This window comes from Caretta caretta, chromosome 1 (genome assembly GCF_965140235.1).
Source record: "Caretta caretta isolate rCarCar2 chromosome 1, rCarCar1.hap1, whole genome shotgun sequence".
In the NCBI taxonomy this organism is placed as follows: domain Eukaryota; kingdom Metazoa; phylum Chordata; order Testudines; family Cheloniidae; genus Caretta; species Caretta caretta.
In genome coordinates this window covers 81,737,587-81,763,780 of record NC_134206.1, presented here as the reverse complement: position 1 = coordinate 81,763,780, position 26,194 = coordinate 81,737,587, and the positions used below count along the sequence as shown (strand labels likewise).

The window sequence follows — 26,194 nt, the reverse complement described above, 5'->3', positions numbered from 1 at the left end:
CCTCATGGCGTGGCTGCTGCATGGCTGAATGAAGAGGTAGAACAGTGCATGGCGTCTGTCCAACATGTCCTACTCAACAGTAGGAAGTCCTCCACTAGGACAGCCTACTTAGTGAAGTGGAAGAGGTTCTCGGTGTGGTTCTTGGCCTGTGGGACCCAACCAACAGGGACTTCCATCTAGAACATGTTGGAGTACCTACTACATCTTTAGAAATCAGGGCTGACTCTCAGTTCACTGAGTGCATTTTGCAGCAATATCTGTGTTTCATCCCCTTATTAGGGGAAATCAGTTATTTCCAATACTACTGTGATAAGATTTCTGAAAGGGCTTCTCCACTTACATCATCAGGTCCGAGAGCCAGTCCCATTGTAGGACCTAAACGCAGTTCTGCTGGCTCTAGTTGACCCTCCATTGGAGCCCCTTGCATCCTGTCTGCTGCCCCTCCTGTCTCAGAAAACTGCATTCTTGATAACCATTACATCTGCAAGGAGGGTGGGTCAGTTGCAGGCCCTGATGGTGGGCCCTTCTTACGTGCATTTCTCCAGGGGGCAAATAATGCTTTGGCCACACCCGAAGTTTTTTCCAAGATGATCTGAGTTTCATCTGAATCAGGCGGTGTATTTATCTGTGTTTTTTCCCTAAGACGCATTTCTTCCCAAAGGAACAGCTCTTCCATATGTTGGATGTCAAGCAGTGTCTAACCTTTCATCTGAACAGGACTGAACTGTTTCATACTTTGCCTCACTGTTTGTTTAATATGCGGACCTCACAAAAAGGCCACAGGTCTCTGCACAGACCATCTCTAGATGGATAACCTCTTGTTCCAAGACTGTGTATGAGAGCTTCAGCTATGCCTTCTCAGCAGATACAAACTCATTTGATGAGAACACAAGCAACGCCGATAGCGTTCCTCAGTGATGTTTCCATATTGCTTTTGAGTGAGCTGAGGCCTTGTCTACACTACAGGAAAGTCGATCTAAGCTACGCAATTTGAGTTACGTGAGTAGCATAACTTAAGTCGATGTAGCTTAGATCTGCTTACCGCGGAGTCCACACTACGCGATGTTGACTGGAGACACTCTCCTGTTGGCTCCCCTTACTCTTCTTGATCCGGTGGAGTACAGGAGTCCAGTGGGAGAGCGATCTGTGGTCGATTTAACGGGTCTTCTAAATCTACCACCGATGCCTCGATCACTGCACATCGATCCCCTGGTAAGTGTAGACAAGCCTAAAGTGGCGAATATGTCTACATCAACTCCAAGAAGGAGGAACGGTTACTTACTGTAACTGTGGTGCTTTGAGATGTGATGCAGATGTGTATTCCATGACCCACTCTCCATCATAGTCTGCACTTGAGCTTTTGGTGCAAAGGAACTGAGAGGGGGTTGGGGCAGTGTCACCTCATATAGCCACAGGCATGACGTGGGAGTGCTGCCCCTCTACAGGTACTGTCCAGCTCCAGTGTGCTAGGTGTGGCACACCTAAGTTGAATACATGTCTGCATCACATCTCAAAAAAACACAGTTACAGTAAATAACCATTCTTGCCTTTTAATGTTCCATGAATCAGGTAAGTCTGTAAAAGAACTGTCTATGCCACTAAGAATGGCACTTAGCTAAAGGGTATGATGCCTGCAGTGCTGTCTCAAAGAAGTGACCAAAAGTACTGCAAGACTGCTTCACAAAATGCTGCCTCAAGAGGTAGTATGAGAGTCTGAAAGGCAAAAAGTAAATACTTAAGTAGAATGGATTTAGCCTGTAGAATTAATTCCCATAAGATATTGAAGACCAAAGCTTGGTGGAATTCATAAAGGGAATAGACATATGGATATTTTAGTCCTCACATATGGGTATAAAAGCTGGAAATCCCCTAGAGCTACAGACAGACATTTAAATGCCTTCCAAAGCAAAATGCCTCAAAAACACTACTTTCATAAATGGAATGAGTTTATAACAAATGCCAAGATTTGTCGGAGTTCAGCAACCCTTTATACCAACGTTATCTAGAAAAGAAGATGGAAATATATGGGGCATGTGTAAAGAATAAATCCAGAATAGCTGCCATGATGGGTGTGCTATTGAGAAGCTGGAGGAACATGCAAAAGGGGTGGATTGAAAGAATCCCTCCACTGAGTGCTACTCAGAGGCAAAACCTATGGGATTTAACAATACAGAGGATATGTGAAGAGTGGCCCAGGATAGACCGCTTAAGTGACAGGTAATTGCGTGGGAAGTATTCAGAGATTCAGATATGGAGAAGAGTACGTTACATAGGATATATTTTTGAATGAACTTTTGTGTCTTGTAGCATAAACCAATAATTAAGCTGATGGGGTTTAAGAAGAAATGTCCTGTGTGGGCAGGTCACTTCATAATTGTGCATTGTAAGGTCTCTTGTAACTTGGTACTGGTTATTGCTGCAGACAGGCTACTGGGACCAGCTGCAACAGTGGTCCGATTTGGTATTGCAATTCTTTTGGTATTGCAAATCCATAGGAATCATACTGTGATTAGAGTTAGAAGAAGCCTCAGGAGGTCATCTAGTCCAACTCGCTGCTCAAAGCAGGACCAACCCCAAATAAATCATCCCAGCCAGGGCTTTGTCAAGCCGGGCCTTAAAAACCTCTAAAGATGGAGATTCCACCACCTCCCCTGGAAACCCATTCCAGTGCTTCACCACCCTTCTAGTGAAATAGTTTTTCCTAATATCCAACTAGACCTCCCCCCATTGCTTCTTGTTCTGTCCTGTGTTTCTAACAAAGGAGAGTTTTTGATATTGGATGATGTTTAAATTGATATTTTTTAAAAGCAATGTTCAGACTGACATTTCTTAATTTAACTCATTTTACCAGTGTTTTAGCATGTGCCTTGTACCAGATCATGACACTAAGTACCAAAAGTACAATATGTACTAACATATTGAATAACTGGATAAGTTAAAGAATGTGTTTTTTATTTTGGTTTTCCTTGGTCTTTTTGCTTTGTAAGCATGCTTTCTGTTAATCTGCTCCTGTAATCAAATGAATCCTCATGTAGTTTCGGGTGTATTAATGCATAATTAACTATCAAAAGATTTTTGAGCAAACAAAGGAAGAGAGCTATGGCATAGAGTATCTTGGGGAAAAAATGCATGTTGCTGTTGTATTCCATTTCACCTTGCTGAGGTCATAGCTGGAAATAAGTCCAGTTATGGTTGTCATTTATAGTAAACTTTTCTAAGGTCATTATTAAGACTAATTTTTAACTTATTTACCATTAAATCATCAAATGGGAAAAATCCTTGAACCCCTTTATTTTGAATCTTGCTTTTATTAGATACAGTTATTGTTTCATTTTAAGTATTATGATACGATAGGAGAACAATATAACTCTTCCTTTCAGATTTATTACACTGGCAAATATCAGAGCCTGGGAATCAAACAAGGTGGTCCTTCAGCAGGAAAATGGGTTGAACTGCCAATCACGAAATCTCCAAAGATTATCCAGTTCTCCGTTGGACATGATGGTTCGCATGCCTTACTTGTTGCAGAGGATGGAAGTATATTCTTTACAGGCTCTGCTAGTAAAGGAGAAGATGGTGAATCAAGTAGGTTTTACAATTGTATTATCAATGGCTTAATACAGAATTAGTACTCGTAAATTATACCAGTAAAATCAGCATTAACCAGTCCTTAAGGTGTGAAAGGAAAAATGGGTCGACTACGAGAGCAATGCGCGAGCATATCATCAACATGCTTGTGCACATTATCTGCAAGTAAACACAAGTTTGTGTTTGAACCCGGCAACTAACATGAAAAGTTATGTTCGCAAGCATGTTAGTCTTTAAGGTGCCACCGGACTCTTCATTGTTCACAAGCAAGAATATTAGTGTTTCCTCATGAACAAATGTAGGAAAACAAGGAAATGCAGAATTAAGAGAGACTTTCTACACAACCTTAACACTGGCCTCTTTGATCCCAGCCCTTAAGAGACCCTCAGAATATGTTTACATTTGGAGCTTTGGGTGTGATTCACAGCTCACATAGACATGCTTGTGCTAGCTCTCATTGACCTAGTACACTAAAACCAGTAGTGTAGCTAGAGTAGCATGGGCAACAGTGACTGGTGGCATGGGCTAGCTGTGCTGAATGCATACCCACTGTGTTCATATGGGTTTATGGCTGCGCTGCCTCTTAACACTTCCTGTGCTACCTCGGTGATACTATTTTTTGCGTGCTATCTCAATGAGAGCTAATATGAGTATGTCTAATTGAACTGGGAATCAGACCCCCAGCTCCAAGTGTAGATATACTCTCAGAGAGATCCCAGAACCTTAACCCTCCATTAGCTTCTGCAAACCATCAGCAGGTCATCCTGGGATCATTGGTGCTGGACAGAGTGCAGTGAAGGTCCATTGGACTATAAATTGGAGTGTTGATTTGGAGTTGTATTGGAACAGAGAAGACGACAGGTTTTATTAGGGAAGGGATTAGGATTCTGTTAGATTCTTGCTTTTGATTGATATTCCCATTTGATTAGTTAAGGTTGTTTGACCATTATGGGTGGGAAGAGTTATCTTAACTCTGCATTTCTTGGTTTTACAACATTTATATTTTCTTATAATGCTGTTGTTGTAAAGGTTGTAGTAGGACGCCTTACCTCTGTTACAGCAGAGTAACAGTTCTGCTATAGTTAAGGTTAAGACCTGCTTTTCTGATTTAAAGCTTGGCTGTTCTAAGTGCTCTAGAATTTGCATAATTAATCATGTTGTCTTGAAATTTGCTGTGCCTCATGGGGTCTTGGGGTACTGGCAGTGTTCCAAAGTTGGGACCATTTGACTAAGTGATTCACAAGATATAGCTCTTTGGGGGGAAAAACAGTTTTTCTTAAAATTGATGCTTTCTGAAGGGCAGAAATCTGAAGTAAAAGAGCAGAAATACTGCTCCAATTAAACTCTATGAAAGGGGGATTTTTATTTTGGGGAAATATAATCAGAGTACACTAGAATATTCAGAAGGCATTGAAACTATTTTTTGAAAATAAAATGAACTCCACAAGCAAATGCTTGCCTGGAGGGGAGGATGATTATGGATGGAAAAGTAGGTAGGACTAGGGGGAGAGAGGCATTTGTATCAGGTGATGTGGAGGAGATGGGTACTACTTGGTGGAGGGGGACACTTGGATGGGGATTATGAGGGTAAGGTGACAGATGGACTGGGAGATAATAGGGTAGGGGTGCCTGTCAGCCCCATGTTCACCTCCTGTGTGTGTGCCATGATCTGGAGGTCCCCAACCCATCTACAGGGGTGTGATCTGCCTATCTGTTTCCGCTCCTCCCCGCCATGTGAGCCAGGTTCTGAAAGTTGTCTATCTGGGGTGGTCTGAGCCCTTCTCCTTCCCCACTGCTCCCCCCGGTGGTCTGATCCCTGCCCGATGTGAGTGCCAGCATCTGGGGAGTCCTGCCCATCTAGGGGTCTGTCCCCCCCCACCCTCCCCGACGCCTCATGTGGGGGGAGCTTGCCTTTCTCGGAGTGTCTACCTCTCTCCCTAGCCCTTCCCCCATATGTGAGCCAAGATATGGGTAAGCTCTGTCCTTCTGGGTGAGGAGTTTAAACAAGCATGCTTGAAATATTTACCAAGAATGAAAGGTTTCAGAGTAGCAGCCGTGTTAGTCTGTATTTGCAAAAAGAAAAGGAGTACTTGTGGCACCTTAGAGACTAACCAATTTATTTGAGCATAAGCTTTCGTGAGCTACAGCGCTTCATTAGTGAGCTGTAGCTCACAAAAGCTTATGCTCAAATAAATTGGTTAGTCTCTAAGGTGCCTCAAGTACTCCTTTTCTATTCATCAAGAATACACTGAAACTGAGATCAGGATCCGAAAAAATGGGTGAGCTTGATATCTTATCAAAACTCTTCAGCCCTAGTGAGGGGGGAAGGGAATACTCACTGACATGACTGGAATAGTTCACATGTCTCAGAACTATTGTTTCAGGCTGTACTCATCTCCATGGGATATTCTTTCAGCAGAGAACTTCTCATTGAGCTGAATGGGTCACTTAACACCTCCCTGAGCCTTTTATGCTGCTGATCCATGTGTAGAGCTCCAGGAATCATATAGTATTATAATGGAGTACCAGCTTTGTTCTAGGTAACATTGGGAAGCCCTTCCTGTTTAAACAATAAGTCTTCAAAATCTAAAATTTGCATGCATACAAATTGTCTTCACAGTTGCTATGCCTCATGGGAGTGCAAGCTAGGGTTAGTGATCTAAATGTGGAGTCATTTGATACAGCCCCCAGAAAAAATCATTTAAGTTCAAATCCCAGCAACTTTGAATGTTTGAAACCCACCTTGTGCAGAAAGCTGAGAATAAGCTAAACACTTGGGAAAAATCTGCCTCTGTCACAGGGTCTGTGTGTGTGTGTGTGTGTGTGTGTTAAGAAATATAATAAGAGTACAGCAGAATATTCAGAAGTCACTGAAAATATTTTTGAAAAGATAAATTACACATGCAAATACTCAGTGGGAGGGAAACTATCATATATTAAAACTGTCAAGATTTTGGGGCATAGACAATGGATGAGATTTCTCTCATTGTCCTTCTTATCAACTATATATTGCAAATGTTTCAAAACACAGCCATTTTCACCATTCCGCTATAACAGAATGTACAGGAGTAGGGAGGAGCACTGAGGAATCACACAGTAATCATGTGGCCTAGTGGAAGAGTGCTGAACTGAGACTGTTCCCATCTCTGCCACTGGTCTGCTTCATGACCTTGGGCAAGTCACTTCACCTCTCTGTGCCTTAGTTTCCTATATGTAAAATTGGGGTAATGTTGTAAAGTTCTTTGGGATCTAATAATGAAAAGCACTGTATAAAAGCGAGGTCTCTTGATTATTACCTCGCCACAGTAGCATATCTGCTTCAAACCTAGATGAGAACTACAGCTGTCTAAATGGACCACCAACTCCTATAATAAACATTTCTCTGAATTTCCGGGTTTTCAGAAGTTTGAGTTTTGCTGAACTTGATGTTTTGGAGGTGCAAGCTGTCACGGGGCAACCTTACCTCTGCATTAATAAAGTTTGTTACCATTTAATTTCCTGAGTTTCTGATGCTAGAGTTTTAAGATTTAAATTCTGATGTTCTGGAAAGGTATGAGGAGCAGAGGGAGGTGCTAAGTGACGACAACCTAAATTCCCTGTTAAAGAAGTTGTTAGGCCGTGAATTTTTTGAGAAAGTTGAGGTACTGAGTAGGGCACAATTTGGGGCAATTATGGGATGAATGGGTGCTCTGGGGAGGTTTCCTGAGCATTTCTCAGCCACTGAACTACTAACTGGAGGTAACACTAGGAAGCAGTGGGAGCCCCAAACTGCAGGGCTGTACCAATTAGATCAGCTATTGGTGCTGAATACTAGATGAACTCAGTGGCAGTCCATTAATATAATTTTAGTGGATACTGCCCAGGGTTTAGGTGGGGTCCATAGAATTGATTCACATAAAACTCATCAGAGAAGTCAAGCAAATAGAGAATTTGAATTCATGGTGCTTTGGGGTACAGGCCTCTCTCTGAACCACGGAGGTGTGTCTGTGGACAGGTCATTCACTCAGCCTCTCAATAACTGAGGTTTTCCTTGAGGAACTGGTGTTGAATCTGACTGGAGTGACGCCTGAGTAGTTTCCCAAGGCTCAGCTCTTCCTGGTCTCTGCCCAATGTGCCTGTGGTATCCCCCGAGTTTCCTTATTCTCAGCTCGTCTCAGTTCTGTGTGATCTGCTCTAAGCACGTCCATTTTTAGCTCCCCATCCTAGTTTCAGTGGTGAGTGTCTGTGGCTGGCACTGAACATGCCAACTCTCAACTACCCACCCCAGTTTCCGTACTTGTCTGATTCCTCATTACTTGAAAACTTAAAACCAAGTAATTTGGAGAAGGAACTCGGTGACCATATGGCCTCAAATTTGCACCACAAAGTCTGACTCTGAGGTGGCTTAGCTATTTTCAAATCAATATGTCTATTTGTATTCTTTCTAAAGCATTTTGAAAACAAAGTTGTGCTCGCCTTAACTGTGAAGTCACTACTGCACTTCCATAATAAAGTGATAGTAAAATAGATTTCTAAACAGAGGTTGCTAGGCTATTGATTAATAAAGGAACAGTGTAAACCATTTTAATTTTCAGATCCAGATGATTGAGTACAGAAGAATACCTTTTGGCCTTCTGCCACCCATCTGACTGTCTAAGGTCCATTCAAAGAGCAGCTGCTAAGATCATCTGTTCCAACTATGCAAACTTAAGTTGTCTACACTGCGCACTTTACAACGGCGCAGCTGTGCCATTGTAAGGTAAGCAGAGTAGCCGCTCTTTGTCACCAGGAGAGAGGTCTCCCAGTAACCAAATAAAACCACCCCCACTGAGGGGTGGTAACTTTGATGGGAGAGCGGGTCCCGCTGACAAAGCGCTGTCCACACCAGTGCTTTCCATGGTTAAAACTTTTTTCATTCAGGGGTGTGGTTTTTACACCCCTGAGCGACAAAAGTTTTAACCATGGAAGTGCAGTGTAGACATGGCCTTAGTCTAGTTCTAGTCTGAATGGTGACTCTCTAAAAATGGCATTGTCGAGTTGTGTTTGTGTTTTTGACTTCATATCTGATATGCTTAGTTCACAAATAAGGGTACCTCTGTACTGCAGTGAAAAAAACCTGTGGCACCGCGTCTAAGAGCCCGGGTCAGTTGATTCAGGGTTTAGGCTGCATGGCTAAAAAATTGTAGTGTAGATGTTTGGGCATGGGTTGGAGCCAGGCTCTGAGACCTGGTCCCCTTGCAGGGTTTCAGAGTGTGGGGTCCAGTGGATTTGGTGGGATTAAGAGTCCCAAACATTTTCCCTTGTGGTTCAGGTGGCAACAGAAAGGGGCCCCAAAACTCTGGTGGCAAAGTTAGGAGACAGTTGAGAGGTTTAAAACTAAACTGCAGTTGCAGCCTTGATTATGCTGAATGTGTCTAGAGGAAGCTTTTAAAATTAATAGATATATATTTAAGATGTAAAATATGACAGACTGTTTAAAATTTACTTGTAATTTCTAGGTTTTCTGAACAATTACATGAAATCTTAACAGTAATATCATTGTCGATTGGCTTTCATTGGGGCTTTATCATGTTATAATTTTAGCTAAAATATATATATAGTTGTGCTAATTCTATTAGGGAAGCTAATATTGTGGCTTCTATTGAAGCTTAATGAGACTTAAATGGGAACATGATCACGTCTTGATCTGAGAGATTACTGGAAGATTTAAAAATTTTTAAACCAAGATTTTAAAATAATAAAAATCTGGTCTGCAGACTTACTGTGATACAAATGACTTCAGCTTTTGCTTATGCATCTTTTCAGTTTCAGACAAAAAACTTCTGTGAGCAAGTATTGCTTTTTAGGATCACTTATTGTTATATCGAGTATAAACAAACCAACTAAAGAAGCCTTGCAGAGTCGTCATAAAAATGTCAGCCTAGGCACAAATTTTGCTTGTTTACCATTCCACTAATGATAAAAAAGTTAATGGTATTTTACAAAAACAACCAAAAAATTACTTTCAGTGGGAGAATCAGCAAACAGACTTTTGTAGGGATAATCTGAGGAAACCTTATTGTATTATGAAGCAAATGTTCATAGTTTAGCTGGTGAAAATCTTATTTTCTTCTTGCCCTCACTTCTTGGTGAAGCATATTATTTGTAAAATACCTTTCTTCTTTTAAAGCTAAAAGCAGACGGCAGTCAAAACCCTATAAGCCTAAAAAGATCATTAAAATGGAAGGAAAGATTGTAGTATATACAGCATGCAATAATGGGAGCAGTTCTGTCATTTCAAAAGATGGAGAACTCTATATGTTTGGAAAAGATGCCATTTACTCTGACAGCACAAGTAAGTTGATATTTGAGAAACATTATTTAAAGCTACATAATGCCAGTTAAGTACAGATGTAAGAGAGACATGTCTTTAAAATTTTGTTTGGTTGCATTTATTCAGCATTGACACATGCCAGTTTAAATGAAATGTTAGAGAAATTTTTGTTCCAATTGGATTATGGTTCTGTATGAAATCACTTTATAAAAAAACTTGTATATTTATTGTATTGACTGGGCAGATTAGTTATGACTGTTCTTCCCTCCTTCCTTTTTCTTCACTACCTGTGGCCTTGTCTGCACTACAGATGCTACAGCAGCACAGCTACAGTGCAGACACTTGTTACAGTGACGGAAGGGTTTTTTTTTTCCATAGCTGTAGTTAGACCACCCCCTTGAGAGGTGGCAGGTAGGTCGACAGAAGAATTCTTCCAGTGACCTAGTGGATATCTATACTGGGGCTTTGTCAATTTAACTACATTTCTCGGGTGTGAATTTTTTATACTACTGCGTGACATAACTAGGTCAACCTAAGCTTTAGGTGTAGACCAGGCATTTGTTTTACTAACTCCAATATTCTACCATTCTCACCTTACCTTTACTCCTGATTAAAAAATTAAATGTTTTTTAGCACTATTTGTGATATAGTGAATCTCTGATCCAGAGAGAGAGAATGCTGTTCATCATCCAAATGTTTTATATCTCACAGGTTTAGTAACAGATTTGAAAGGCCATTTTGTGACTCAGGTAGCTATGGGCAAAGCTCATTCATGTGTGTTAATGAAGAATGGAGAGGTTTGGACATTTGGTGTGAATAATAAAGGACAGTGTGGACGAGACACAGGCTCCATGAGCCAGGGAGGAAAAGGTGAGCTGCTTGTTTTTAGAAAATAACAAGAATAAAAATGTAGTTAAACTCTTATTTAGATTGTGTTTGAAACCGTATATTCTTCAAGTGATGGTCCCTGTTGTATTCTGCGGAGGGTTATGTGCATGAGCCTGGTGCTAGAACTTTTGAAAGTAGTACTGTTTGGCGGTCCGCGCATACGCCCTGAGCTGCCTTGTGGTTTCGCTTGAGGCGATGAATGGTGCATGGTTCAAGTTGGAGCTTTTACTCTATGTCCTTGTGTTGCACTTTCCAAAACTTTTCTAAATATCCTTAATACTGTTCGTAGTTTAGATTTATTATTGTTCTGTATTCCCTTTTTTATTTTTGTTTGAATTTATCCTTTTATACCAGATTTAGGACTTGGGATGCCACTTTCGGAGTGTTTGTCACCAAACGCTCCCCAGGCCTGGGTACTGGTTTATTCTGAAGCCTCTGGGGTTCAAAATCTGTGTTTCCTGCCCTCACTCATTTTCCATCAGCTTGGGGGAAACCCACATCATGTCAAGGTGCAGTATCTGCCTCTCTTTTCCTGCCTGTTCTCAAGAGAATTGGACTCTCCACCTCAGGGAACACATTATGGAGACTGCCATGGAACTGTCATCGGATCTCGGCCGGGGAATCGCCCCGTACATTGTCCTGAACAGGTGAAGAGTGCTTCCCTGCCATTGGGATCCGCTGGTATCAGTGCTAAGGATCCTGCGCTGAGCCTACGTAGGAACCAAGGAAGCATGTGCATAAGCATAGCAGTAAGTCTTCCTCCAAGTCTAAAGATTCGGCACTGTCCATAAGTTCTGTCCATGAAGGAGCCATATGTTCCAAGTCTCACAAGACTGAACAACAACCACACCAGTTGCTGGATCCGCTTTTGCTGATCATAGATCCTGCGACTCCACCACTTGTGGCCCCGCTGGCATCCTGGGAAACATCAGTCTCCAGACAGGTGCAGTTCCTGATACTGGCTTCTTCAGCGGAACAGGTACCATTCCCCCCAGGAGACATGGAAGCACTCCAGATCCCCATCTGATATTCATACTGGAGGGACTACGATTTCAACGGGCCCAGATCTGATCACCAAGTTGAAGGGACCCTTCCCCCGCTATGTTCCTGCCACCTCTGTTTCCTCTGGCACTGGCATTTGGCAGGATTTATGATTTGGACATTACAGATGTCTGACATGGTCTACCGCTCCTGTTCTGGAAGCACAACTACTAAAGATTCCAGTGGTGCTGTGGCAGTTCCCCACCTTGCCTGACCCACAGAATTGGTATCCGGGACTCCCGCATCTCGTCACCACAACTCTCATCACGTAGGCGTTCCAACATGACACCGGATGACGCACCAGTTAACCCCTCTCCAATGGTACCAATGGATCCGGAGAGGTATCCCTTATCCTCTTCAGATGCACCCACTTCTTCACTCCCCTCCTTTCCATCGGACACCGGACTGTCATAAGTTCCAAGAATTACTGCGGAGAATAGCCAATGCCCTGATGATCCCATTATAGGAAGTACATGACAATCAACACCAGCTGCTTGACAATTTACACACTTTGGTACCAGCGAGGGTAGCCCTGCTAATCAGTGAGGCCATCCTCCAACCCCAGCCACATGTGCACCTTCACCAAAAGGGGCTGAAAAAAGATATTATGTCCCCACCAAACGGTCAGAGTTCCTGTTCTCTTATCCTCCCCTGAATTCATTGGTCATCCAGGTGGCTTTACAGCAGCCCTGCTCCAGCCCATCCGATAGAGAGGGTAAGAGACTAGATTTCGTGGGAAGAAAGGTCTTCTCCTTGGCAGGACTCCAATTTAATATTTCAAATTACTTAGCCCTGATGGCAGAGTATGATTTTATTAACTATGGGCAATTGGCTGAGTTCGCAGATAAGCTGCCTTTGCAAGATTGGATCTTTCCAGGCAGTTCTGCAGGAGGGCAGGTTACTCACCAGGCCATGCTACAGGCTGCAGTGGACTCCTCAGACACAACTTCCTGTGTCTTGGCAGTGGGGATTGACATGAGGAGGGAATCATGGTTACATTCCTTTGGCTTCCCCAGGGAGGTGCAGAACACTATACACTGAGCCTCACCTCAGTCCCTGGAAAAATCATGGAGCAGGTCCTCAAGGAATCAATCCTGAAGCACTTATACGAGAGGAAAGTGATCAGGAACAGTCAGCATGGATTCACCAAGGGAAGGTCATGCCTGACTAATCTAATCGCCTTCAATGATGAGATTACTGGTTCTGTGGATGAAGGGAAAGCAGTGGATGTACTGTTTCTTGACTTTAGCAAAGCTTGTGACACGGTCTCCCACAGTATTCTTGTCAGCAAGTTAAAGAAGTATGGGCTGGATGAATGGACTATAAGGTGGGTAGAAAGTTGGCTAGATTGTCGGGCTCAATGGGTAGTGATCAATGGCTCCATGTCTAGATGGCAGCCGGTATCAAGTGGAGTGCCCCAAAGGTCAGTCCTCGGGCTGGTTTTGTTCAATATCTTCGTTAATGATCTGGAGGATGGCGTGGATTGCACTCTCAGCAAATTTGCGGATGATACTAAACTAGGAGGAGTGGTAGATAGGGTGGGAGGTAGGGATAGGATACAGAGGGACCTAGACAAATTGGAGGATTGGGCCAAAAGAAATCTGATGAGGTTCAACAAGGATAAGTGCAGGGTCCTGCACTTAGGACGGAAGAATCCAATGCACCGCTACAGACTAGGGACCAAATGACTCGGCAGCAGTTCTGCAGAAAAGGACCTAGGGGTGACAATGGGCGAGAAGCTGGATATGAGTTAACAGTGTGCCCTTGTTGCCAAGAAGGCCAATGGCATTTTGGGATGTATAAGTAGGGGCATAGCGAGCAGATCGAGGGATGTGATCGTTCCCCTCTATTCGACATTGGTGAGGTTTCATCTGGAGTACTGTGTCCAGTTTTGGGCCCCACACTACAAGAAGGATGTGGAAAAATTGGAGAGAGTACAGCAAAGGGCAACAAAAATGATTAGGGGTCTGGAACACATGACTTATGAGGAGAGGCTGAGGGAACTGGGATTGTTTAGTCTGCAGAAGAGAAGAATGAGGGAGGATTTGATAGTTGCTTTCAATTACCTGAGAGGTGGTTCCAAAGAGGATGGTTCTAGACTATTCTCAGTGGTAGAAGATGACAGGACAAGGAGTAATGGTCTCAAGTTGCAGTGGGGGAGGTTTAGTTTGGATATTAGGAAAAACTTTTTCACTATGAGGGTGATGAAACACTGGGATGCGTTACCTAGGGAGGTGGTGGAATCTCCTTCCTTAGAAGTTTTTAAGATCAAGCTTGACAAAAAGCCCTGGCTGGGATGATTTAACTGGGGATTGGTCCTGCTTTGAGCAGGGGGTTGGACTAGATGACCTCCTGAGGTCCCTTCCAACCCTGATATTCTATGATTCTATGACCTATAGACCTCCCATTTGACAGATTGCACTTCTTCAGTCAGAAGACGGATGAATTCCTCCACTCCCTAAAGGACTGTAGAGGCACTCTAAGATCTCTGGATATTTACATACCAGGACTAAGAGGAAATTCTACCTCCTGCCCCAATCACATCGTTACAGGGTCTCACAACTATACCATTAACATACCTATGAGCCTTCTCAAAAGCCCTGTAAGGTTCACAGATCACATCTGCCTATGTCGACTGCCAGTCGTCTACTCAGTTCATCAAATTGTCACGTATCGGTATTTCTGAGTATCCTTAGAGAGACGTCAGTCACTTCATACACCAATGTCCATCCTGTCCACCACCTTCACGGGCTGTCTCAAACTCTTTCTGCCAGCATGGAAAACAATAGCAATGGACAAATAGGCCCTAGATATTGTCTAGGGTGGCTATGTCCTAGAGTTTACAGTGATGCCCTCATCTCACCCTCCTCTGCGGTCCACGTGCATGGAACACCCATGCAATAATCTCTTCTAGCTAGAGACTTACTCCCCATTGCAAAGGGGAGCTGTGGAACTAATCCCAGACCCTTTTCACGGAACAGGGTTCTACTCAAGCTACTTTCAAGTCTCCAGAAAGAATGGAGGATGGGGACTGATATTGGATCTTCAGCACCTCAACCGTTCCATTTCCAAATGAAGAGTCCGTGTGGTCACACTCGCATAAGGGAACTAATTTCTTTGGTGATCTCCAACCCTTGGATTACGGCCAAAATCTACTTTTCTCTCTTGGGACAAATGGCCGCCTGCATGTATGTCATGCTGTTTGCATGCTTACACCTGCGCCACCTTCAACTGTGGTTGCAGAGGGTCTACTCCCCCATGCACCAGCTGATGAACGCTCTGCTCCACATGCCACCAGAAGTTCTCTGCTGACTACAATGGTGGATGAGTCTGCTCGGGAATTACCTCCCTCCTGTCCTTTTGCACCGTTAAAATCATAACAGATGCATCCCACCTGGACGACTACATGACACAAAGTATCTGGACAACACGGGAGGCTAGGATGCACATAAACATATTGGAACTCTGGGCAATACTTAGTGTGCCAGGGTTCCTGCCAGCCATCCAGGACTGGTACGTTCTTCTCATGTCAGACAACATCACCATGGTCTTCTACGTAAATAAGCAAGGGGAAACGAGATCCAAATCCTGTGTACAGAAGCCTTACGCCTATGGGAACACTACATTCTTCTGATAGTAGCCTACCTACTGGGCACCTAGAAGATGATTGTCGATGCAGAAACTTTGCAACTGACCATGAATGGGAATTGCACGACTCTGTAATCATGGACATCTTTGACTAGAACCCCAGCGAGGGATCTTTTTGCATCCCATAACACCACCCAGTATTGTTCAAGAGGAGGAATTGGAGCCCAATGCACCCAGTATTGTTCAAGAGGAGGAATTGGAGCCCAATCACAGGGGGATGCCCTAATCGGACGACTGGTTGGACTGCACAAACTGTCTCCTCCCTCTTACCCTTCCTACCATGAGTAATCCACAAGATCAGACCAGAGAAAGCAACAGCCATCCTGATAGCCCCCTTCTGACTTTGCCAATTCTCCTTTGCATGTAGAAGCAACCTCCACTCATGAGAATCTCCAAGTGGGTTTCTAGGTGCGTTACATGCTGTTATCAGTTATCGGGATGAGCCCCACCTGAAGGGATTTGGGCCCATTCTATGACAGCGTAAGCAGAAACTACAGCCGCACTCCACAACGTACCCATCGCAGACACATGCATGTTGGTCACATGGAGTTAGGTACACACCCTCTCCATACACTGTGCTGTAGTGTATGATTCCGCAACAGATGCATCATTTGGAGCAACAGTCCTCCATTCCACAGTCTCCTTGTAGCATCCTCCCACATACCCTCAGTAGAATACAATCGTCACTTCTTCGTCACTCGAAGAAGAAAATGAAGTTACTTAACCTGTAACTGGAGGCTCTTTGAGATGCGTGGTCCATATCTGTATTCCAAACACTCCCTCCTTCCTCTGTGCTGCAGATCCAACAAATCTGCAGAAGAAAAGGAACTGGAGGTGCTGGCGGCCACTGCACCCTTTATCACCTCGGGCGAAACCATGAGGCAGTACAGGGCACGTGCGCAGACTGCCGAACAGTCCTACTTTCAAGAGCTCCAGCTCTGGGCACGTGAATGCACATAACCCTCAGTGGAATTCAGATAGAGACCACACATCTTGAAGAACCTCCAATTACAGATAACTTTTTGTTATTCCTATTGTAGAGTTTACATTTGGAGCATATTATAGTATGACAAGCCAAGAAAGCATAGCACTTTAATGTTGTCTGTCTCTGTCTCTCTTAGTATTGCTACATAGTTGACTTTTAGACATTATTAATATTTTTCTGTTAAACAAATTCATTAGATGTTTTCATTTTGCTTTTTGGTAACTGTGTATTGCCATAATATAAAATATCTCAGATGCTTTTCTTTTAACAGTGGTCCCAAGGCATTTATTGGTTCTTAGATACCTTCCTTCCACTTACATTTACAAAGAGGGTATTTACATTTTACAGTACATTTTACAAATATAGCTGAAAGGATTAGTTAACCCAGAGGATTTTTTTTAAAAGTTATCTACTACAAATTTTAAGAATGAAAAAATGCATAGAATGTCCTGTTTCATAATAGACCTCATTTCTCTCCTCATGTTTTTAGTTCTTTCCCCATGTATCATCCCTGTATTACAACCACATTTCACTTTTTACCTTCCTTTTTGACTGTTTTTATCATCTCCTGTTCCTGCCACACTATTTAATTCTTTTTTCTTCTCTTCCAACACCATTTGATCCTCAAGCTTCTTATTCGTAAACTACTTCCTCTTCTATGCTTTTTCTTTAGCCTTGAAAAAGATAAAATATTTCTTTCACTTCCCTTTCCTCTCTTCAGAACTCTTGCATTTTTGAACATTTTCAATATAAACACTTCTGAACATACCATTTTGATATATTTCACTTTGTGCCACTTCCAATTATCAGTGCCTTTGATATGGCATTTCTACCTGTAATTAACATATTTAGTGATGCTACTGCATTTCAGATTATCATGGCAACTCTTATAATTAATTTAAAAACTGTCACTGTGCCAAAAGAGACACAGGGTTTTCAGTGGCATTATCATATGATCCAGCGGTTGGGGAAGCAAGGAGAGGCTGCTGAATTGGAATTAATTTGCAAACTGGATACAATTAACTTAAGCTTGAATAAAGACTGGGAGTGGATGTGTCATTACACAAAGGAAAACTATTGCCCTTTGTTTATTTCCCCTCCTGCTGTTCTTGTAAAGTGCTGGAAATGGCCCACCTTGATTATCACTACAAAAGGTCGTTCACCCCCCCCACCCCCACTCTCTCCTGCTGGTAATAGCTCACCTTTCCTGATCACTCTTGTTTCAGTTTTCAGAGTAGCAGCCCTGTTAGTCTGCATTCGCAAAAAGAAAAGGAGTAGTTTTGTTAGTCTCTAAGGTATCACATTTATCTGAGCATAAGCTTTTGTGAGCTACAGCTCACTTCATCTGTAACACCCGACGTATGGTAACACCCATTGTTTCATATTCTCTGTGTATATAAAATCTCCCCACTATATTTTCCACTGTATGCATCCGATGAAATGAGCTGTAGCTCACGAAAGCTTATGCTCTAATAAATTTGTTAGTCTCTAAGGTATCACAAGTACTCCTTTTCTTTTTACGGATACAGACTAACACGGCTGCTACTCTGAAACCTGAGTAGTTCCTGTATTTGAAGAGGTTATTTTAAGGAAATATGTCCCAGGACACTATGATTTGTTTGGGGCTGAGGTGGGGAAATCTATTTTCCAATGAGCTCTGTTTGTTAGTGTGTCAGTTAAGTTTGTCAAAGATTTAATTTATACTGGGCATGCTGCAACCCTCATCCTGGGGTTGAGCAGGATGTTCCCTGCAATTGTTCCTCCCAGGTACTGTGGCTCCAGACCTGGGAACTGAGAGCAGGGAGAGACAGTCTCTTCTGTGCTTTCAGTGCTCCTGCTGCTGGCTCTCAAGCAGCATAGCTGAAGAGGAGGAAGTGATATGACTGAAATGCAAAGGGGTGAGGTACTGGGCCAGAGTGGAGGAGTAGATTGGAACAAGGAACCTTAGGGTGAGAAACAGAGACTGTGACATGGGGAAGGGTGAAGACAAATCAGATGAGTAACCGCTTGAGACTAGAGCTGGTTGGGCAAGGAGCCAGGTGAGGGAGAGTGGTATTGGGAGCTGGGGTGGAAGACCGAATTGGACAAGGACAACCCTGGGACTGGCTGGGAGACCGCTAGGGATGATGAGTCTGATAGGATGAAGTCTGGGGCTAACTAGATGGAGAGACTGGGATGAGAAGGTGGGGAATCCTCTCACTGAATGAGGCAGGAGATTTGTTGAAAGAATAGAAAACGATCATGTTTCGAAAGAGTTTGTCATAATCTATGTGCACAAAATGGCCAAATTAAGGTTGCATTGGCATCTTTAATTCTGACATTTCTCAACTTGACTGTGACGTTGAAACCTTGACATTCTTCTAACATTTTTGATGTGAGAGATATATATATAAAATATATGCTATACAGTATATTACAAATATATCAAAATACAAATGAGTACAAAAAGAAAACAAGAATGAACAAATTAGAAATAAAAACACAATGATAGACTAGATTTGTGCTTGTTTTCCATGTTTTGGCTGTGCTGTTAGGGAAGCGTTAAAACAGTTCTGGGTCAAATTTTCTAAGGAATTTTGCATGTACGTGACTTTTATACTCATCTTACCAAAGTTATATATGCAAAATTGAGCCTTTGAAAGTCTGTCCCTAATTTTGTAACTCTGTTAATTGTATGTATCAAAAGATCCAATTTTCATCTGACTTGCCCTTGTTTTAACATTTTCCGTATAGCACTGTGTATCTTACAATAACTGATGTGAATTGTTGAAGTGTTTCAATATCTTTTTCAATAGGTTTTGTAGTTGAGAATATGGCAACAGCAATGGATGAAGACTTAGAAGAAGAACTGGATGAAAAAGATGAGAAGTCCATGATGTGTCCTCCAGGCATGCATAAATGGAAGCTGGAGCAGTGCATGGTATGCACTGTGTGTGGGGACTGTACAGGCTATGGAGCCAGCTGTGTTAGTAGTGGGCGTCCAGACAGGGTACCTGGAGGGTAAGTAAATACATTCATGCAAATATCTTTCATACAGTATGCTGAATAAGTAAAATGTGTACAGAATGTAATCAAAATAGATGTTTACTTTACTTCACTTCAGACTTCAGTCTTAAATAGCACTGTATCTAAAGAAAATATTGCTTATCTATTTTTAAAACCAAGAATATATTTAACTTTTGTGATTTTTTTAATAAACATTTTAGTAATGGTAACAGGTGACTTAAAATATTTCTTATGTTTATTCAAAATAATTCTCACAAAAGCAGAAAGGAGGAAAGTGTGTTGGGTATAAACAAATTTGGTATGCCTAATGACATTGAATGCTGCTATTTCAGGTATGGGATTTCTGGCTTTGGATATAACTTTTTTCTTAATAAAATGGAAGATGAATAGTAGTTGTAAAACCATAGACGTGGGGCTGGAAAGAACCTCGCATGGTTATCAAGTCCAGCCCTTTGCACAGAAGGCAGGACCAAATAAACCTAGATCATCCCTGACAAATGTTGGTCCAATCTGTTCTATTACATCTGTAGTTCAAATACATTTTTATGTAATATTGCTTGTCCTGGTAGATTACGGATAAAACTTATTTGTGTTATGTAGAATCTGTGGCTGTGGCTCTGGTGAGTCTGGCTGTGCTACATGTGGTTGTTGCAAGGCCTGTGCTAGAGAGCTGGATGGTCAAGAGGCAAGGCAAAGAGGAATTCTTGATGCTGTGAAAGAGATGATACCTTTAGATCTCCTACTCGGTAAGTGAGACGAAACTGATGAACAGACATTTGCCAATGGTATAACTTTTAGTCACACGATGCAACCAGCTTCCCTTTAGAATTAAATTTGGGCTTTGTAATCAGTCCCCATACATACTACTTTCAGAGTAACAGCCGTGTTAGTCTGTATTCGCAAAAAGAAAAGGAGTACTTGTGGCACCTTAGAGACTAACCAATTTATTTGAGCATAAGCTTTCGTGAGCTACAGCTCACTTCAGCGGATGCATACTGTGGAAAGTGTAGAAGATCTTTTTATACACACAAAGCGTGAAAAAATACCTCCCCCCCACCCCACTCTCCTGCTGGTAATAGCTTATCTAAAGTGACCACTCTCCTTAAAATGTGTATGATAATCAAGGTGGGCCATTTCCAGCACAAATCCAGGGTTTAACAAGAACGTCGGGGGCGGGGGGGGCTTAGGAAAAAACAAGGGGAAATAGGTTACCTTGCATAATGACTTAGCCACTCCCAGTCTCTATTCAAGCCTAAGTTGCAAATGAATTCCAATACTACTGTAACTAGTGGAAAAATAGCAGTTAATCAAGTAATTGGTACAATCTTATCACTTTTGTATGCATTTTGATTTTCTGGTTGTAGAATTTTATATCTTAATTTCATGGAATTTCATTCTTTCTTCCATTGCATTAACACTGCTGAGCTATGTTCTTTCATGACAGTTTTAGTGCAGTAGGTTGTTTTTTTTTCCACGAGTAAATTATTGCTTAGACTTCTTTCCTTGGTATTGTAGTAAAGATAGTGAGCGGACCTAACATTTGAACTTCATCTCTCCACTTGCATGAGGGCACTGTTTTGATACATATATTCAACTTTCACTTCCCCTTGTGATGACACTGCTGGTGTCATGAGGCTGTTCCTCTCCTAGCTCTAGAAGGGAGGCTTGCCACAGGTCTGTTGCCAGAAATTGGTACAACAGGATTGTACATAAAAACATGGGGTGTTCAGTCCCAACACTGAATAATTTTTCCTCCCAAATTTTTTGGAGAAAGTGGGAGGTGGCAGAAATGTAAAAATAATTAACTCTGTGGAAGAAAGTGAGATTATGTATAACCAGACTAATATTTAAGAGCTGAAGCCAGAAAGAATAAATTAAAAAAAACAAAATGACTTCTCTAAATACAAAGTTTGGGGCCATGACTTCTGATTAGATTTATTATGATAGAAAATGTTTTTAATATTGTATTCCCTAATTTTATAAGGCTGATTATTTTCCTAGTCTCAACTTCCTCCTCTTACTGTGGTTTATTCAGGTACCCGTTCAGAACTTCATACAACATGGAGTTAATAATGAGGCGATTTAGTCCAGGACCCAATTTTGGGGGTTCTAATGTGTGACAACTAACATCTTCAGATATTTAAAATTTTTCTTTCCTCAGTGTTCATCTCGCCAAGTACTAGCTTCTTCAGAATCAGAAATCAGTGTTAAAACATATAGCATAACAGTGGGATTTTAAAAGATATAAAATGTTGCAGGTGTTTCTCTTATTGTATTGGTTGAGCAGGAAAGACAGACCCCATGATACCTGCTATCGTGTGTACTCGTGATGCTCTAATAGCATTGGAGGGTGCTAGTGTTGTGGCACTATAATTATTTGCTGCCTGTTTCTGAAGGATTCTCCTGTTACTTGCTAAGGGGCAGATTTTCTAGTCTGGACTACTGTCAGTTTTAAAAAGATGGGACACATTAGGATTCTTTATTCTGAAATTTGTTGATTTCTGAATTGATTCTGCTTAGTTTACAATTAAGAATATATTTTTCTAACTGGCAGTCCTGCAAATTTACATGTGGTCTGAATCTGAAGATGGATTGTTTTCTTATTGTACGTTGTTCTGATGATGATGGTTTTGCAGAGCAGAAGTAAACTATTGGAATACTGTGAACACTTCTGTTGATACACAAGGAAGACTAGATTCCACCACTTAGCTTTGTTGTCTTTGTGATCCTAATAGAAGTAAAAGCAGTAAACACGTATGCTTCTTTGAGTGTTGGGTCCCCCTATATGGATTCCAAACATGGGCGTGCATGTGCGCCATATGCCAGAGCCAGAAGGTTTTCCTAGCAGTGTCCATTGACCGCGTGCATTGTACGTCCCCTCATGCTCATAGCCGAGGGTATAATAGGCTGCTTCAGTCGATGCCTCTCCACTTCCCTGAGTCGGAACCCCTGTTCCTTTGCTCTCTTAGCCTAGCTAAGAGAGTGGCCTTTTCATCCATTCTTATACATAGTTATAGCTAAGCTGTTTGTGTTCTATACTTGTTTTATCCTTAGATAGTCTAGTTAGTGTAGTTGTTCCCCTGTTTGGGGATTCCCCCCCCCCCCCAGGACTATGCTCTGCATTCCTGGCCTTAAGAACTGTGCCTCTTGCCTGCACTCATTCTCTGTGAGCGATGAGCACCAGCATTGTCTGTATTGCCTTGGCGGGGCTCACATTGTGGTACGCTCTGCTATCTGCAAATCCTTAATGCCCTGAACACGGGAGGCTCAAGAACGTAGCTGCCTCCATCAAGACCTTCCAGAGGTGATGTTCCCCCAGGCGCCTTCAGATCCTGGATCGGCAGAACTGACGGTGGAGCATCCATCACTGGCATTGAGTGCCCTTCCCAGCACCTCCCAGGCACTGGATCCATTGGTACTGAAGACAAGAGACAAGCCCCGCTATGAGGGGAAAAAAACATGGCCATGGCCATAAGAGCAGATCCTGTACCAGGACTGCTCATAACCTCATTGTTTCTTCCATGAGCTCCACCAGGTCAGGTGAGAGGTTGCACTCAGATCCATCTGCACAGGCATCCAGACTGCCCTGTGTTGATTCCGTGTGGACTCTCTGGCCTCTCCAGAGTTCTGCCTCGCACTCCCAGATGACTGGAACCACTTCTGTCCACAGAGGAACTGCTCCTCCCCATCTGCGTTTTCTGCTCCTCTCTGGACCTTCACTCACCACCATCCTCTCCTTGGTTGAACCTTTGCTCCTGCTACCAGAAAGACCCGCTCTGTTGCCACATGCAGCCCTCTGGTACTTATGGTCTCCTACACTCCCCTCCCCCCGGAACCATTGCCGGAACCATCTTCCAAGTCGGAGAGCTTCTCAGAGACAGAGTCCTTGTTTTCTCCCGTTCCATGTCAGAATTTGAAATCATACCCCAGATTGCACTATCCACCAGTTTATGACTGTGCTTCAGAGGCCTGGCATTGCTACCAATGAAGCCCGCCAATGGCCACACTTGGATCCCTACTGGGGATGCCAAGCACCATTGGTAGTCTCATATCAACCATCCTCCATTCGCCCTACAGCACCATTGGTGTACGAGGAAGAAGACAACATGGAACCAGTACTGCCAGTCTCCACTGCTGCATCTTCATCTCCAGATGAGGCATTTTTTCTTTCCTTGCTCTCTCCACCAAATGACCACCAATAATACCACATGTTGACAAACCTCATCACGGAAATCTCTTCATTCCCGCTGACTATAGCCAGGGTCTATCTGCCTGCCGTCTGGTCTGGTCTGTGTCATGCCAGGCTCCGGGTGCGACCCCTGCACAGTGGCTGGTGACACTCTATTCCCAGTCCTGAGACCCCCTGGAAAAGATTGCCACCATTCCCCAAGCGATATTTACCTTGCTGTGGTGGTGGACTGACTACAGAACAGCCCTGGAAGAGGTTCCATTCGACTCCCCACTCCATCAAGTTGGTGTCAGACGCCTGAGACCTTGTGTAGGGGGCACATATCGGCGTCCTCCAGACTCAGGGGATGTGGTCCCCGGATGAAGGGCGGTTGTACATAAAGAGCTCTGAGCAGTCTGGCTGGCATGCAGCATCTTGTTGCCCCACCTGTCAGGCAGGGTGGTACAAGTCCTGACAGACAACACAGCCTCGATGTTCTACATCAACAGGCAAGGGGCAGCATGCTCGGTGACTCTGTCAGGAGGCGCTCTGTCTCTGGGACTTCTGCATGAGCACGAGATTCACCTGGAAGCTTCCCAGCGTTAGGAATATGCTGGTGGACCAGCTCAGCAGGGACTTTTCCTCTCATCACAAGTGGTTGCTCCATTCGGAGGTAGCCTGCATGATCTTCCAAAAGTGGGCAACTCCCCAAATGGACCTGTTCGCTACCAGACAGAACAGGAAATGCCACTAGTTTTTTTTCTCCTCGGTAATGTCTGACCAAGGGCTCCCTCTCCAATGCCTTCCTCCTGTCATGGTCAGGGAGCCTGATGTACACGCTCCCTCCAGTTCTGCTTATCAGCAAGGCCCTGGCAAAGTTCGAGACAAGGCACAGGTCATCATGATCGCCCCGACGTGACCTCGCTAGCACTAGTTCAGCTCATGAGCCCGTCAGTGGCCCCTCCCTGGCCCCTGCCCAGCCGACCGGACCTGCTGTCACAGAACCATGGTCAACTTCTACACCCCAACCTCAGGTACCTCCACCTCTCGGTGTGGATGCTGAGTGGCTGAACCCGGCGGAATGGACCTGTTCGGAAGGAATCCAACAGGTCCTCCTGGAAAGTAGAAAGCCCTCAATTAGACTGACTTACCTGGCTAAGTGGACGAGGCTTTCCTGCTGGGCGTCTGAACGGGACATCTCTCGCCACGTTCCTCCATACAGGCTGTCCTGGACTGCCTGCTCCATTTGAGGGACCAGGGCCTGGCACACTCTTCCATTAGAGTGCATCTCACGGCCATCTCTGCTTATTACCCACCGATCCAAGGACAGACGGTGTTTTCCCATGACATGACAGTCAGATTCCTGAGGGGACTATGACAGGAGAGACTCTTCCTGCAGGTATGGGCTCCTGTCCCGCAGTAGGATCTTAACTTGGTCCTCTCTAGGCTCACTGGCCCGCCCTTTGAGCTGCTCCTTTTCCTATCTGTCATGGAAGGTCGTGTTCCTGGTGGCGGTGCCATCGGCGACATGAGTCTCTGAAATTAAAGCCTTGACCTCAGAACCTCCGTATATGGTCTTCTACAAAGATAAGGTTCAGTTGCGGCCCCACCCGGCCTTCTTGCCGAAGGTGTTCTCCACCTTCCATATGAACCAGAACATCTTCCTCCTGGTGGTCTGTCCCAAACCGCACAAGACCAGTGAAGAGAGGCGTCTTCACGCCCTTGACGTCCTCAGGGCCTTGACTTTCTACTTAGAATGTACCAAGCCTTTCTGTAAATCGACTCAACTCTTCATCGCTACAGCATATGGGATGAAGGGTCACCCAGTGTCCTTGCAGAGGATTTCCAATTGGATTACCTTGTGCATAAGGACCTGTTATGACCTGGCGGGGGTTCCGCTGCTGCCGATTGTCAGAGCCCACTGGATGAGAGTGGAGGCGTCTTCGGTGGCCTTCCTGGCACACATCCCTATCCAGGACATGGGTAGAGCCACAACATGGTCCTCTGTTCACCCATTCACCGCCCATTATGCCATCGCTCAGCAGGCCAGGGATGACGTTGGGTTCAGCAGAGCTGTGTTGCAATCTGCACATCTGTCATAAACATAAAGATGCAGGTAATATAAAATCCCTCCTTGTAGCTGTACTGAATTGCTTTACCTATGAGGGATTAAGAACCTCAAATAACCTGGTTGGCACCTGACCAGAAGGACCAATAAGGAAAGGAGATACTTTCAAATCTGGGGGGAGGAGGGTTGTTTGTGCTCTTTGTTCCCTCTCTAGATGGAGAGAGAAGCCAACTACGGACAATATCTCCTGAAAACATACCTGGAATAATCTATCTAAGAATTACAGAAATAGTAAGTGAGGCAAGGAAATGCATAAGGTTATCTTTTGTTTTAGCTTGTGAATTTTCCCTATGCTAAGAGGTAGTTTTATTCCTGTTTTATAACTGTGAAGCTGAGTCCAATAAATCTTTTTATTACCCTGTAAAGTTACCTTCCATCCTGATTTTGCAGGAGTGATTCTTTTACTTTTTTCTTTGTAATAAAATTCTTCTTTTAAGAACCTGATTTATT

General features: G+C 43.5%; 1 protein-coding gene across 15 annotated transcripts in view; it reads left to right on the top strand.

Annotated features, from left to right (window-relative positions):
• MYCBP2 (MYC binding protein 2) overlaps positions 1-26,194 on the top strand; it is a 420,373-nt gene that overhangs the window by 83,863 nt on the left and 310,316 nt on the right. For all 15 annotated transcript variants that reach the window (XM_048852688.2, XM_048852718.2, XM_075129126.1 and 12 more), the window contains exons 12-16: positions 3,381-3,585; positions 9,737-9,901; positions 10,592-10,750; positions 19,238-19,442; positions 20,049-20,194. In XM_048852688.2, coding sequence (XP_048708645.1) covers positions 3,381-3,585; positions 9,737-9,901; positions 10,592-10,750; positions 19,238-19,442; positions 20,049-20,194 — 880 coding nt within the window. The remainder of the gene's footprint in view (positions 1-3,380; positions 3,586-9,736; positions 9,902-10,591; positions 10,751-19,237; positions 19,443-20,048; positions 20,195-26,194) is intronic.